This window comes from Cetorhinus maximus, chromosome 22, assembly GCF_964194155.1.
Source record: "Cetorhinus maximus chromosome 22, sCetMax3.hap1.1, whole genome shotgun sequence".
Taxonomy (NCBI): domain Eukaryota; kingdom Metazoa; phylum Chordata; class Chondrichthyes; order Lamniformes; family Cetorhinidae; genus Cetorhinus; species Cetorhinus maximus.
The window spans coordinates 6363722-6379038 of NC_135900.1; the positions used below are offsets into that span (position 1 = coordinate 6363722).

Genomic DNA, 15317 nt, shown 5'->3' on the forward strand with positions numbered 1-15317 from the left:
CCACAAACATTCACTCCCTCCACCACTGACAAACAGTGGCAGCAGTGTGTACCATCTACAAGATGCACTGCAGAAACTCAGCAAGGCTCCTTAGAAAGCACCTTCCAAACCCACGACCACCTAGAAGGACAAGGGCAGCAAATACATGGGAACACCATCACTTGGAAGCTTCCCCTCCATGCCACTCACCATCCTGACTTGGAAATATATTGGCGTTCCTTCACTGTTGCTGGATCAAAAATCCTGGAACTCCCTAACAGCACTGTGGGAGTACCTACACCACAGGAAGTACAGTGGTTCAAGAAGACACCTTCTCAAGGACAATTAGGGATGGGCAATAAATGCTGGCCTAGCTAGTGACACCCACATCCAATGAATGAATAAAAAATGGATTTCAGTCAAGGCATCGGGCCCAGCAAGCTGAAGATGTAGCCTTCACTGTTGGAGAGACTTAAAGAACTTGCAACACAGAATCGTGTCATTCTGCCCAAAGGTACATGCTGGTGTTTAGATGCTACATGAGCCTCCTCCCATCCCATTAATATAAACATCAGTTTATAGTGTTTGAGAGGTGGGAGGTGCAGTCAGGATAGTATTGCAATACTAAAGACTGGAGGGATCCAATACATGGGTGAGTTTCAACTGCAAATGTACTGAGGCAAAGGAGGAGGCAACCAATGCTATAGAGATGTAAACATTTTTTTGTGATGGTGACGATTGGGCATCAGCTCCGTTTGAGATCAGCGAGCATGCTCAGGTTGTGAATGGTTTAATTCACCCTGAGACGGTGGCTAGGCAGGGAGATGGAATCTTTCATGCAACTCCAGTGTTAAATCTCTCCAATCAGGTTCAGGGAATGAAATCAATAGCTCCAGTACAGAGTTTGTGACAGGGCTGGCTTTCTCGATGCTTCTATGAAGGAAATTGCAGCTCATTATGACAAGATATCAGATTGGGACAAGATAACGGATGAGCAGGCTTATGATAGAGACAGTGGAATGATCGAGGGAGCTGGTTGGGAAGTAGAGTTGATATCGTCAGTGTTCATTTGGAAGCTGACCCTTGTCTGTGATGATGTCACTAAGGGGTAGTATTTAAATGTGGAAATGGAGGGGTCGAAGGAAAGATTGTTGGGGAACTTTGGTGGTATTACTGGGAACAAAGTTAAGCCATTGTTGGAGACCCTCAGATAAGAGTGGAACCACGCAGGACAGTCCCATTGAGCTAGACAAAGGGGGCAAGATAGCATCTGCATGTTTCCAACATGTTTTTGTTTCATATTTCCAACATCTGCAGTATTTTATTTTCATCTGGCCTCTTCTGTCCAGCTCAATGGGACTGCTCCCACATGGTCCAACTCTTAGTAAAGGAGATAAGTAATTGGAGGAGCTTAATGTTGATCATGTGAAAAGCTGCAGGATGTTACTTGTGTTTTCTGTTGGGCTCTTTACATTAATGTGGCAGGCACAGGAGCCTGATTAGAGAGATTCAAATGGTAGCACACTCACCTTTGAGCCAGAAAGTGATGGGTTCAAGTAGGATTTGAGCGCACAAGTTTAGGCTGGAACTCCAATGCAGTATTAAGGGAATGCTGCACTCAAAGGTTCTGTCTTTTGGATTAAACTCTGGACCTGTCTACTTTCCCGCACAGATGTAAAAGATCCCATGACACAATCTCTGACCATGGGAGTTCTGCATGGTGCCTTGACCAGCATTTACCCCTCATACATCATCACAAAAATAATTTAAGCGGTCATTTTCACATTACAGGAGTCTGCTACCTGCTGTATCTCTGACATTACAACAGCAATTATACTTCAAAAAAGCACTCCATTTGCTGTAAAGCCCATTGGGGCATCCGGAGGTCATTAAAGGCATTATATAAATTCATGTTCTTTAGTTGCGAGCACAGATTTTGGGGTAGTGGGTGGTTTCCAGGAATAGACATGGAAGGAAGTGGCATTGAGTTGTTAGATAGGGGTTTATGTGGTGAGGGATATATAAGGGAGCATGTAGAGATGAGATTGGGAGAGTGGTTGTGGATATGGGTTGGACGAATTGTAGGGAGGGAGAGTTTTAGGGAGGATAGGATGTCTGAATTCAGAGGAGAGAACATAAGGGAACTTATATTTTTCAATATATTATATTCCCCCACATTTCCATTATTTTTAAATGTATTTCCATCCATTATTTCATCTCCACCTTTTAGCCTATTTCGATCCCTTCCCCCCACTCCACCCCCACTAGGGATATCTGTCACTTGCTCGTCCTGCTTTCTACCCTTAATGTCACCATTAGCACATTCCTTAGCTAATAAAACCACCGTCAACACCCCTTTGTCCTTTTGTCTATGACATCTTTGGCAATCTCTTCTTTGCCTCCACCTATCACTGGCCCTCTATCCAGCTCTACTTGTCCCACACCCCTCAACCAGCTTATATTTCACCTCATTTCTATATTTCTTCAGTTCTGATGAAGAGTCATACGTACTCGAAACGTAAACTATATTCCTCTCCACAGATGCTGTCAGACCTGCTGAGTTTTTCCAGGTATTTTTGTTTTTGTTTCAGATTTCCAGCATCCGCAGTATTTTGCTTTTATATAAGGGAACTGGTTATGTTGATTGAAATCACCAAGGATGAAGAGTCACTCAGTGCAGAGGCTGAGGAAGGAGAGAATCTCAAGCTTAGGATGCAGCTTGGTGAGAAATACTGTTTTAATCAAGAGGTGTGAAGGGTGAAACAAGATGAGCTTGAAAATACCAGACACAATGGAAAAAGACGATAATATCATTTGGTTTATAAGGGCAATATAGTTTAGTTGGGGTAGGCGGGGGGAGGTTTGATCATGGAGGGAAGCTTCATTTAAGAGGTAAGGTGTTGTCAAGTTTCAGTCAAAACTAGTGTTTGTAAAGTCAGCAATAATAGGGTTGTGGATGATGCCTTGTTGCTAAGTGAATGGACACCAGGTGGGGGGAAGAGTCGCTAACTGAGAGAGGAAAATGTTGGCCTGCTGGCAGAGTGCAATGTAACAGCGGTGGAATGGGTTTGGAGTACCATCAATTGAATGTTTCCTTTTTGGGTTTTTGTTTACAGGCTTAAGAGAAGTCAATCAACCACGTTTAACCCTGATGATATGAATGACACAGATTTCAAGAGAGGTGGAACCAGAAGTACGTCAGGCCCTAGGCTCGGCTGGTCCCGGGATCTACAGCATGCTAAAACGTATGATAGTTTAAAAATGTAAACACATTATTAAGATCCTTACGGATTTGTATTTTATCCTTTGACTTTGGCCTAGAATTCAAGGTAACTGTAGTAGATTTGCATAACAATTTTGTTTGAATATAAGAAATAAGAGTAAGCCATGTGGCCCTTCAAGCCTGTTCCACCATTCCTTAGAGCCTCAGCTCCACTTTCCTACCCAATCCCCATATTCCTTGATTCATTTGGAGACCAAAACTAGCTTTGACCTCGGCGTTGAATATACTCAACAACAGAGCGTCACTGGGATAGAAAATTTATGTACCTCCTATGTAGAACGTAGAAAGAAATACTGGGGGGGGGAAATACTTAACAGAGACTGCAAACTGGACAAGAATAGAAAATTAAAATATTGGGGGAAAAATATATTTGGCAGGGGGTAGAAAAGAGAAGGTAGGTATGGTGGCAATATTGGAGGTGGAAATACATGGCCGATTTCAGGGTTAAATCTTTCATGCATAACAGGAAAACCATGATTTGGGTTGGGATAGGAGCAGCAGGACAACTACAGAGTTTACAGCATCTGTGGAGAGAAAGACAGAGTTAATGTTTCGAGTCCGTATGACTTCTTCAGAACTACAGAGAAGTAAAAATGTGGTGAAATATATACTGTTTAAGGGAGGGGTTAAACAGTATATATTTCACCACATTTTTACTTCTCCGTAGCTCTGAAGAAGTCATACGGACTCGAAACGTTAACTCTGTCTTTCTCTCCACAGATGCTGTCAGACCTGCTGAGTTTTTCCAGCATTTTTTGTTTTTGTTTCAGATTTCCAGCATCCGCAGTATTTTGTCTTTAACTACAGAGTTTACTCCATTTCATCTGAGCACTCTTCAGAGTGAGTGGATTGCGTAGACTGTGATATGGTAATTTAAACTAAATTTTGTTCTAAATGTAATTTGTTGCTAATCTGAGACACAAATTATTTTCTCTGCAGTGATCTGGATGCTCCATTTGCAAAGTGGAGCAGAGAGCAGGTGTGTAACTGGCTGCATGATCAAGGACTGGGCATTTATGTGGGGGGTTCCAAATCCTGGATCACTTCAGGCCAGACTTTGCTGCATGCATCTCAGCAGGACCTGGAGAGGGTGAGTCAAAGTACAATTTTTATTTATATAGTGCCTTTAAAGTAGGAAACTGTTTTAAGATGCTTCACAGCAGTGTGATCAGACAAAAAATGACCTTGAGCCAAAGGAGGACACATCGGGACAGTTGATTCAGAGAAGGTCTTAAAGGAGGAGAGAGATAAAGAGAGGATTCAGGAAGGAATTCCAGAGCTTGGAGCCTAGACATCTGAAGGCCCAGCCATCCGTGGTGAGGCTAAGGGAGTGGGACACCCTGCCTCTGGGTCAATGTGACTTAAACAGCAAGGTGTATGTGTATTTGAATTTCAGTTAATACTATGACTCAATAAACAATAGGCTGGCTGACTTGTTCTGGCAGTAGAGCCAAGGAAGAACTAAAGTGGATTTCCAACTTCGCCACTCAAACTTGGTAAATACAAATACAGACAATGTAATTTCTTGTCTGTGATGTTAAATGAGATGCTCCCACTCCTGGGGAATGGAGAACATAGTTGGAAGAATTATGTGTCTGTCTCCTGACAGTTGACTAAAGCAAATTGACAGAACAGATTTTGTCAGCATTCTGGAAGCTGATGCTAATAGTAGGGCAGTCAGCTGTCAGCAACTGTCTGCACTAGGTAATTATTAATTGCTTTTCATTTTCAGTCCACAACAAGGAGCCTGTAACCAGTGTCTGGAAAATCCACCTGTGTGTCTTCCTGTCCACTTAACCATTTATTTTTCACCATGTTAAGTCAATTTTAATAGCATTAAGTTAGCATAGGACTTAGAAGCAGGAGTAGGCTATTCAGCCCTTCGAACTTGCTCTGCCATTTAATAAGATCATGGCTGATCTGATTGTGATCTCAACTCCACTTTGCCGTCTGCCCCCGGCATACCTAGTACAGTAAGGTATTTCCTAAAAAATAGTACGCCTTGTTATAAAAGATGTTCATATGGAGCTGTCCCAATTCAATGTCACCACAATAAATGAATAGAAATTGAAGATTAGGCTCTTGAAGGATCAGATCATTCTTTGACCAACCTGTTTGTACAGGAACTCGGGATCAAACATCCTCTGCACAGAAAAAAGTTGCAGCTAGCTCTGCAGGCATTCGGCTCTGAAGAGGAAGATAACAAAGGAAAGCTGGATTACAATTGGGTCACAAGTGAGTAGAATGCTGTTTCTCACTGTTTAGCAAAGACCTGTAGACCAACAACAGTTGTGCTCAGTTTAAGAAACTAAGACTATCACTTTAGTATATCACACTTGCAGCTGGGATGTGTTCTGTTGCTTCTGGACCAGCTTGGATGGTGAGGTCATTGATGGGCACAGCATTTTTTTTTTCACTTATTCACTGGATGTGGGCTTCGCTGGCTGGGCAAGCATTTCTGCCCATCCCTAGTTGCCTTTGAGAAGGTGGTGGTGAGCTGCCTTCGTGAACCGCTGCAGTCCATGTGGTGTAGGTACACTCTCAGTGCTGTTAGGAAGGGAGTTCTAGGATTTTGAACCAGTGACAGTGAAGGAACAATGATATATTTCCAAGTCAGGTTGGCGAGTGACTTGGACGGGAACTTCGAGGTGGTGGCATTCCCATCTATCTGCTGCCCTAGTCCTTCTAGATGGCAGTGGTTGTGGATTTGGAAGGCCCTGTCAAAGGAGCCTTGGTGAATTTCTGCAGTGCATCTTGTAGATGGTATGCACTGCTGCTACTGCGTGTTGAGGGAGTGAATGTGGATGTGGTGGCAATCAAGCGGGCTGCTTTGTCCTGGACGGTGTCAAGCTTCTTGAGTGTTGTGGGAGCTGCACTCATCCAGGCAAGTGAGGAGTATTCCATCACACTCCTGACTTGTGCCTTGTAGATGCTGGACAGGCTTTGGGGAGTCAGGAGGTGAGTTACTTATCACAGGATTCCTAGTCTCTGACCTGCTCTTGTCACCACGGTGTTTATATGGCTAATTCAGTTCAATTTCTGGCCAATGGTAAACCCCCAGGATGTTGATAGTGGGGGATTCAGTGATGGTAATCCCATTGAACGTCAAGGGGTGAAGGTTAGATACTCAGATACACACTTGTTAGATATGGTCATTGCCCGACACTTGCGCCATGCAAATATTCTGTGCCACTTGTCAGCCCAAGCCTGGATATTGTCCAGGTCATGCTGCATTTAGGCATGGACTGCTTCAGCACCTGAGGAGTCATGAATGGCACTGAACATTGTACAATCATCAGCGAGCATCCCCAATTCCGACCTTATGATGGAAGGGAGGTCATTGATGAAGCAGCTGAAGATGGTTGGGCCGAGGACACTACCCTGAGGAACTCCAGCAGTGATGTCCTGGAGCTGAGATGACTGACCTCCAACAACCACAACCATCTTTCTTTGTGCTAGGTATGACTCCAGCCAGTGGAAAGTTTTCTCCCTGATTCCTATTGACTCTAGTTTTGCTAGGGCTCCTAGATGCCACAGTCGGTCAGATGCTGCCTTAATGTCAAGGGCAGTCACTCTCACCTCACCTCGAGAGTTCAGCTCTTCTGTCCATGTTTGAACCAAGGCTGTAATGAGGTCAGGAGCTGAGTGGCCCTGGCAGAACCCAAACTGGGTGTCAGTGAGCAGGTTATTGCTAAGCAAATGCTGCTTGATAGCACTGTTGATGTCCCCTTCATTACTTCACTGATGATCGAGAGTAGACTAATGGGGCGGTAATTGGCCGGGTTAAATTTGTTGAGCTTTTTGTGTACAGGACATACCTGGGCAATTTTCCACATAGCCGGGTAGATGCCAGTGTTGCAACTGTACAGGAACAGCTTGGCTGGGGGTGCAGCAAGTTCTGGAGCACAAGTCTTCAGTACTATTGCCAGAATATTGTCAGGGCCCATAGCCTTTGCAGTATCCAGTGCCTTCAGCCATTTCTTTGTATCATGCAGAGTGAATCGAATTGGCTGAAGATTGGCATCTGTGATGCCGGGGCCTCCAGAGGAGGCCGAGATGGATCATCCACTAGGCGCTTCTGGCTGAAGGTTGGTGCGAATGCTTCAGCCTTATCTTTTGCACTGATGTGCTGGGCTTTCATTGCCATCATTGAGAATGGGGATATTTGTGGAGCCTCCTTCAGTGAGTTGTTTAATTGTCCTCCACCATTCACGACTGGTTGTGGCAGGACTGCAGATCTTAGATCTGATCCGTTGGTTGTGGGATCGCTTAGCCCTGTCTATCACTTGCTGCTTATGCTATTTGGCATGCAAGTAGTCCTGTGTTATAGCTTCACCAAGTTGACACCCCATTTTTAGGTATGCCTGGTGCTGCTCTCCTGCACTCTCCATTGAAATAGGGTTGATCCCCTGGCTCGATGGTAATGGTAGAGTGGGAGATATGCCGGACCATGAGGTTACAGACTGTGTTCGAGTACAATTCTGCTGATGGCCCACAGTGCCTCATGGATGCCCAGTCTTGAGTTGCTAGATCTGTTTGAAATCTATCCCATTTAGCACGGTGGTAGTGCCACACAACACGATGTGAAGGTGGGACTTTGTCTCCACAACAACTGTGCAGTGGTCACTCCTGCCGATACTGTCAAGGACAGATGCATCTGCAGCAGGCAGGTTGGTGAGGATGACGTCAAGTATGTTTTTCCCTCTTGTTGGTTCCCTCACCAACTGCCACAGACCCAGTCTAGCAGCTATGTCATATAGGACTCGGCCAGCTCGGTCAGTAGTAGTGCTACCGAGCCACTCTTGGTGATGGACATCATTGAAGTCCCCCACTCAGAGTACATTCTGTGCCCTTGCCACCCTCAGTGCTTCCTCCAAGTGGTGTTCAACACGGAAGAGCACTGATTCATCAGCTGAGGGAGGGCAGTACGTGGTAATCAAGAGGTTTCCTTGCCCATGTTTGACCTGATGCCATGAGACTTCATGGGGTTTGGAGTCAATGTGGAGGACTCCCAGAGCAACTCCCTTTGGACTGTATACCACTGTGCCGCAAGGTCTGTCCTGCTGGTGGGACAGGACATACCCAGGGATGATGATGATGATGTCTGGGACATTTTCTGTAGGGTATGAATCCGTGAGGATGACTATGTCAGGCTGTTGCTTGACTTGTCTGTGAGACAGCTCTCCCAATTTTGGCACTAGCCCCCAGATGTTAGTAAGACTTTGCAGGGTCGACAGGGCTGAGTTTGCAGTTGTCAATTATGGTGCGTCAGTCGATGCCGGATGGTCCATCTAGTTTCCTTTTTTGTGACTTTGTAGCAGTTTGATACAACTGAGTGGCCTGCTAGGCCACTTCAGAGTGTATTTAAGAGTTAACCACATTGCTGTGGACTCCACAGATGCTTTTAGACCTGCTGAGTTTTTCAAGCATTTTCTGCATTTACCCTAGGTCTCTGGATTACTAGTCCACTACGTCATTGTCTCTCCAAGTTAAGCATTAAGGGAGAGGGAAGGAAAGAGAGGGCTAATATTAACTGCTGGAAGGCAGTTAATACTCTGTAATTACTTAGTAATATTAACTGAATCTGTCTGAGAGCATTTCTGAAACCCTGAAAATTAATCAGAATATTGTGGAGGAGAATGTTGCCCTGAGTAGAGATGTTTAACAGAATAAAAACCTTGGAAGGGAGAAACCCACTTAAAGATCATACAGTTTCCTTTCAGTTTTTTTTATGTATGATGTGCTGAGTAACATGAATCTGTTTTTCTTTATGGCTGAATATACCTACATTGATTTAACACTCGGGGCTAATGTGTATATTTATTTGATAAAATCTGCGGTAAATATTACAAGTTAGAAGGAAACCTTTGGAATAATTCTTTAATAGTATATTTTGGAAAAATGTAAATTGGAAGGAAATCAAACACTGCCAGTTGCTCTCAGAAACATTTCCACATCCTTGTACAACTTGTAATGTGACTGGTGTTTGTTCCCTAATTGATAAAGTACTCCCTCACAGGCTACATTCTCTTTGTAGCCCTGAGCAGAGTGTTAGAGACCACTGGGTATGTTTGTTTGAAAAGGATGCAGAAGTTTTGAAGCCCTTAACAGAATACATATAATTAATTTAGTGCACATTTTGAAACCTGAATTAATTTTTTGTTTTATAAAAGCCTCTATTGAAGCCCAAGTGCACTTATGTTGCCTCTACTGAAAACCCCACGTTTGTCTGGCAATTTCAGAATTAAGTATTGCATATTGTTTTGAAGATAGAAACATTTTCCAATGCAGCTTCTTTACCATCGAAGCAGTAAATAGAATTTATCCCCATTAGGATGGCTGGATGATATTGGATTACCCCAGTACAAGACTCAGTTTGATGAAGGAAGAGTTGATGGTCGAATGCTCCACTATATGACCGTGGTAGGTAAAAGTTTTGTGGTGATTTTTTTTTTGTTTCTAAAAATGTGCGCGTTAATAGGTTTTTATAAACATTAGAATTGGATTTTTAGCTGCATGCTGCCCCTGTTCTCCTATTTGATTTCACAAGAATATCATTTCACTAAGTTTACTTTGACTAACTGTCTTTGCCCAGATTGTTCTTAATTCATGTCAAAGATGAAAATGTCGTCTGCAATGGACAAGTGACAGGACCCTCAGGAGGGCAATAAATCTTGAGAAACAAAGGTTATAATGAGCTTACATCCAAGGTTGAGAATATCCCTGATACTGTGGGGTAGCTCAGTTGTGCAGCAGGTCAGAGACAGGCTGCCACTTTCCCAGGCTGGTATTTCTCATTAAATGTACTGTTGCTAGAATAAATGTTTGAGACATCGGCAATGATATTAAATCACCAGTTGACACCTTGAACTTTTTCCAGGTGTTCAGTAATTTCCAACAAGCTGATCCAGTTAGATTCAAACAGAACTCGAACAGTGGAGGGATTTGTGCATGAAAGGGGAAGGCAAATTAAAATCAAGACTATTATTTAAGCAAATACTGTCTTTAGAAAATTCTGATCTGAAATGTCGTGGTTAACTTTTTGTTTCTTAAACATTAATCAAACAAACTATATTGAACACAAATTTGAAGTTGCAAGTAATTCAGACCAATTTTGTTTTTAAAATGGTGAATTTCAGGCAATGATGAAAACTAGATTTAAATCTTCGATTCTATCCAGTGCTTGTATTCATGTGATTGTGCTGATTTTTTAAAAGTCCTCGTGTCCGATGTGCTTATTTGAGAAAGTAAAGATGTGGTTCGCTACATTCTTTGCACATTTGTCTGGCTTTCAGCCTTTTTTTTAAAAAGCACTCCCTTTGAAATACTGTCTGGCTTCAGCCTGGAACAGCTGGCTGCTGAGTCGAAGTCCTACTGTTATTACTGTTGCCATTCACTGTAAGCACTATCCCTTGAAACCTTGCCAAGGGAAATGTTATGCAAATTCTATTCCTAGCTCGTTTGTGCCCTATTCTGGGTACATCTTAATTTAACCTCAGCTGGTCTTGGGGATTTTTTTTACTTCTTCACTGAAGAGTTAAATAGCTATTGAAGTAACAAAGTAAACACTCCTAATCCTGCTGCTTTTTTTTGTATATGTTAGCAAGTATTGCCACTTTTCCAATGGTCCTGTTGCTTTTACTGTTGCCATTGCCCTAGGGCAAATCATCTTCAGCTGCTTCATCAATGACTTTCTTTCCATCACAAGGTCAGAACTGGGGATGTTCACTGATGATTGCACAATGTTCATCATTCGTGATGACTCAGATACTGAAGCCATCCATGTCCAAATGCAGCAAAACACAATTCAAATGCCAGATAATGATCATCTCCTCCAACAAGAGAGAATCTTACAATCTTCCCTTGACATTCAATGATATTACCATTGCTTAATTCCCCACTATCAACATCCTGGGGGTTACCATTGACCAGAAACTGAACTGGACTAGCCATATAAATACTGTGGCTACAAGAGAAGGTCAGAGGCTGGGAATTCTGTGGCTGATAACTCGCCTCCTGACTCCCCAAAGCCTGTCCACTATCTACAAAGTACAAATCAAGAGTGTGACGGAATACTTCATTCATGGGGTGCAGGCATCTCTTGCTAGGCCAGCGTTTATTGCCCATCCCTAATTGCCTTTGAGAAGGTGGTGGTGAGCTGCCTCCTTGAACCACTGCAGTCCATGTGGTGTAGGTACACCCACAGTGCTGTTAGGGAGGGAGCTCCAGGTTTTTAACCCAGTGACAGTGAAGGAACAGCGATGTGTTTCCAAGTCAGGATGGTGAGTGGCTTGGAGGGGAACAACCAGGTGGTGGTGTTCCCATGTGTCTGCTGCCCTTGTCCTTCTAGATGGTAGTGGTCATGGGTTTGGAAGGTGCTGCCTAAGGAATCGTGGTGAGTTGCTGCAGTGCATCTTGTCGATGCCATGATGCCATTATGTGTCAGTGGTGGAGGGATTGAACGTATGTGGATTGGATGCCAATCAAGTAGGCTGCTTCGTCCTGGATGGTGTCAAGCTTCCTGAGTGTTGGAGCTGCACTCAACCAGGCAAATGGTGAGTATCCCATCACACTCCTGACTTGTACCTTGCAGATGGTGGACAGGCTTTGGGGAGGCAGGAGGTGAGTTACTTGCCACAGCTCCTAGCATCTGACCTGCTCTTTTAGCCACAGTATTTATATGGCTGGTCCAATTCAGTTTCTGGTCAATGGCAATCCCCAAGATGTTGTTAGTGGGAGATTCAGTGATGGTAATGCCAATGAATGTTATGGGGCAATGGTTAGATTCTCTTGTGGTGGTCATTGCCTGGCACTTGTGTGGCGTGAATGTTACTTGCCATTTGTCAGCCCAAGTCTGGATATTGTCCAAATCTTGCTGCATTTGGACATGGACTGCTTCGGTATCTGAGGATTCAGGAATGGTGCTGAACATTGTGCAGTCATCAGCAAGCATCTCCACTTCTGATGGAAAGAAGGTTATTGATGAAGCAGCTGACGACAGTTGGGCCCAGGACACTATCCTGAGGAACCCCTGCAGTTATATCCTGGAACTGAGATGATTGACCCCCAACAACCACAATCACCTTCCTTTGTGCTAGGTATGATTCCAACCAGCGGGGATTTTTCCCCCGGTTCCCATTGACTCCAGTTTTGCTAGGGCTCCTTGATGCCACACTCGATCAAATGCTGCCTTGATGTCAGGGGCAGTCACTCTAACCTCACCAGTGGAGTTCAGCTTTTTTTGTCCATTTGAACCACTCACCTTACCTGGATGAGTGCAGCTCCAACAGCACTGAAGAAGCTTGACACATTCCAGGAGAAAGCAGCCTGCTTGATTGGCATCCGATCCACAAACATTCACTCCCTCCACCGCTGACGCATGATGGCAGCAATGTGTACCATCTATAAGATGCATTGCAAAAACTCACCAAGTCTCCTTAGACAGCACCTTCCAAACTCATGACCACTACCATCTAGAAGGACAAGGGCGGCAGACATATGGGAATACCACCTCGATGTTCCCCTCCAAGTCACACACCATCCTGACTTGGAACTATATCGCCGTTCCTTCACTGTCACTGGGTCAAAATCCTGGAACTCCCTCCCTAACAGCACTGCGGGTACCTACACCACTTGGACGGTAATGGTTCAAGAAGGCAGCTCACCAACACCACCATGTGGGCAATTAGGGATGGACACAACTGCTGGCCTAGCCAGTGATGCCCACATCTCATGAATGAATAATAAAAAAAAAATTCAATTTGCCTCTCTTTCATTTAAGCACGTAATTTAAAAAAAAATTTAATGAAGCATTTAAAAGGTTGTGCAAAGTGAATGAAATCAAGAAGGAACTTTCTTTTAAAAAGCAGTTTATTCCATTCTCAGCCACTGTTACATAGATGAATGCAGCACATTAGCCTACTGTTTTTGGTGATGATTGTCAGACAAATCTTGGCAGACACCAGGATTAATACTGCCCTTCTTTGAATAGTGTCATGAGATCTTTTGCAACCACCTGACCACCTAGACAGGAACTTAGTTTAATAGGAAGACTGCACCTCCAACAATGCAGCACTCTTCCAGTACTGCACTGAAGCGTTAGCTTAGGTTATGCGCTTAGTTTCTTGGTACTTGGAGTGGCACTTGAGCCCATAGCTTCAAAACTCTTGAGGTAACAGGGAAACCATACGAGCAGCACTAATACCTTAAAGAAAAGAAAAGAGAAAGGAAAGAGAGCAGTTCAGCAGGAATGAGCAGGGGATATAGTTGCAGGAGCCTGCAGCTTCAGGGCAAGGGCTGTCCCCTGACTGTTGGGTCAGCCTGTTAATGTTGAAAGCACTGTTTGTATGTTGATAATTTGTGTTTATATGTCAGTAATGTAGTTACCGTAATATCCCACTCGGTTTCAGTGTGTTGTATCGTGAGGATCTGGTTTCATTTCTCCCTTTGTTTAAAGCTACTTCCTTTCTGATTCTTTACTTTTTATAGGATGACCTGTTGTCGCTGAAAGTTGGAAATGTTCTCCATCACCTCAGCATCAAGAGGGCAATTCAAGTTCTCAGAATAAATAATTTTGAAGCAAATTGTCTGCGTAGAAGGCCATCTGATGAGGTACGAGTCAAAGTTCCTATGAGACGATTGAAGCCATCATGCTTTGGAGCATGAATATGCTTGAACTAGGAGGAGCAAGACCCTGGCTTGAATCTCCTTCCCCTCTGTGAGTGGTGTTGAGTGAAGGCTGGGCACTTCTGACTGGGGCATAAATAGTGAGAGAATCTGAAAGAAGTATCCATGAGATAACCTTACTAGAATTAGTGAAGAGCAGATTAGAAAAGTGGAGGAGAAAATAGAGGGATGAATATATTCTCGTAAACAACTTTTTCTTCCTGTGCAGCTGGTCAATCTCCCCTCTGACAGGCACCACACCACCCCAGTCTTGTACTGCTGGTGTTGCTCCCTCTTTGAGTTAAGTTGAGCGTCCAGGACACAACTGCAATAAACATTGTTCTCTAAATTTAATTAATCTTTAATTTAGCAGCATTTGTGAGTGATTGTCAGGTCTGATTTTTTTTTTTGCTATTCATTCCTGAAAACCGGAAGGAGATTATGAGCACTTCAGTTGATGGCAAGCGTGTATCTAGAGAGAAAGAACTTGCACTTTATTTGGCACCTTTCACGACCTGAATGTCCCAAAGTACTTTGAAGCAGGCTTGCGGTTATACAGTAGGGAGATGCAGGCAGCTGAATAGGATTTCAGCCTGTGTCATCACTTAAATTAGTGAGGAAAGACCATTTGATTTGTACATAATTTCTTATTTCCTAGAGTAACATCACCCCTGCTGAAGTCTCCCAGTGGACCAATCATCGAGTGATGGAATGGCTACGATCAGCAGATTTGGCAGAATATGCACCCAATTTACGTGGTAGTGGTGTGCACGGTGGATTAATGGTAAGAGGAAGATAGGCATTTATTCCAAGGTATTTAATAACTACAATTGCACTACCTTAGTTAATCTCCTCTTAGCTGAGTGGCCCTGGTTCCACCAGGGCCACTCAGCTCCTGACCTCAATACAGCCTTGATTTAAACATGGACAAAAGAGCTGAACTCCCGAGGTGAGGTGAGAGTGACTGCCCTTGACATAAAGGCAGCGTTTGACCGAGTGTGACATCAAGGAACCCTAGCAAAACTGGAGTCAATGAGAATCGGGGAAAACACTCCACTGGTTGGAGTCATACACAGCAAAAAGGAAGATGGTTGTTGGTTGTTGGAGGTCAGTCATCTCAGCTCCAGGGCATCACTGCAGGAGTTCCTCAGGGTAGTGTCCTTGGCCCAACCATCTTTAGCTGCTTCACAATGACCAATCTCCCATCATAAGGTCAGAACTGGGGATGTTCGTTGATGATTGCAGTGTTCAGCACCATTCGCGACTCCTCAGATACTGATGCAGTCCATGTCCAAATGCAGCAAGACCTGGACAATGTCCAGGCTTGGGCTGCCAAGTGGCATGCAACATTTGCGCCACACAAGTGTCAGGCAATGACCATCTCCAATAA

The 15317-nt window shown here is 43.9% G+C and overlaps 1 protein-coding gene across 11 annotated transcripts in view; it reads left to right on the forward strand.

Moving 5' to 3' along the window:
- Nucleotides 1-15317, forward strand: part of ppfibp1b (PPFIA binding protein 1b) — a 151040-nt gene that overhangs the window by 128468 nt on the left and 7255 nt on the right. For all 11 annotated transcript variants that reach the window (XM_078567690.1, XM_078567695.1, XM_078567697.1 and 8 more), the window contains 6 exons: nucleotides 3096-3224; nucleotides 4202-4352; nucleotides 5386-5497; nucleotides 9597-9685; nucleotides 13751-13873; nucleotides 14586-14711. In XM_078567690.1, coding sequence (XP_078423816.1) covers nucleotides 3096-3224; nucleotides 4202-4352; nucleotides 5386-5497; nucleotides 9597-9685; nucleotides 13751-13873; nucleotides 14586-14711 — 730 coding nt within the window. The remainder of the gene's footprint in view (nucleotides 1-3095; nucleotides 3225-4201; nucleotides 4353-5385; nucleotides 5498-9596; nucleotides 9686-13750; nucleotides 13874-14585; nucleotides 14712-15317) is intronic.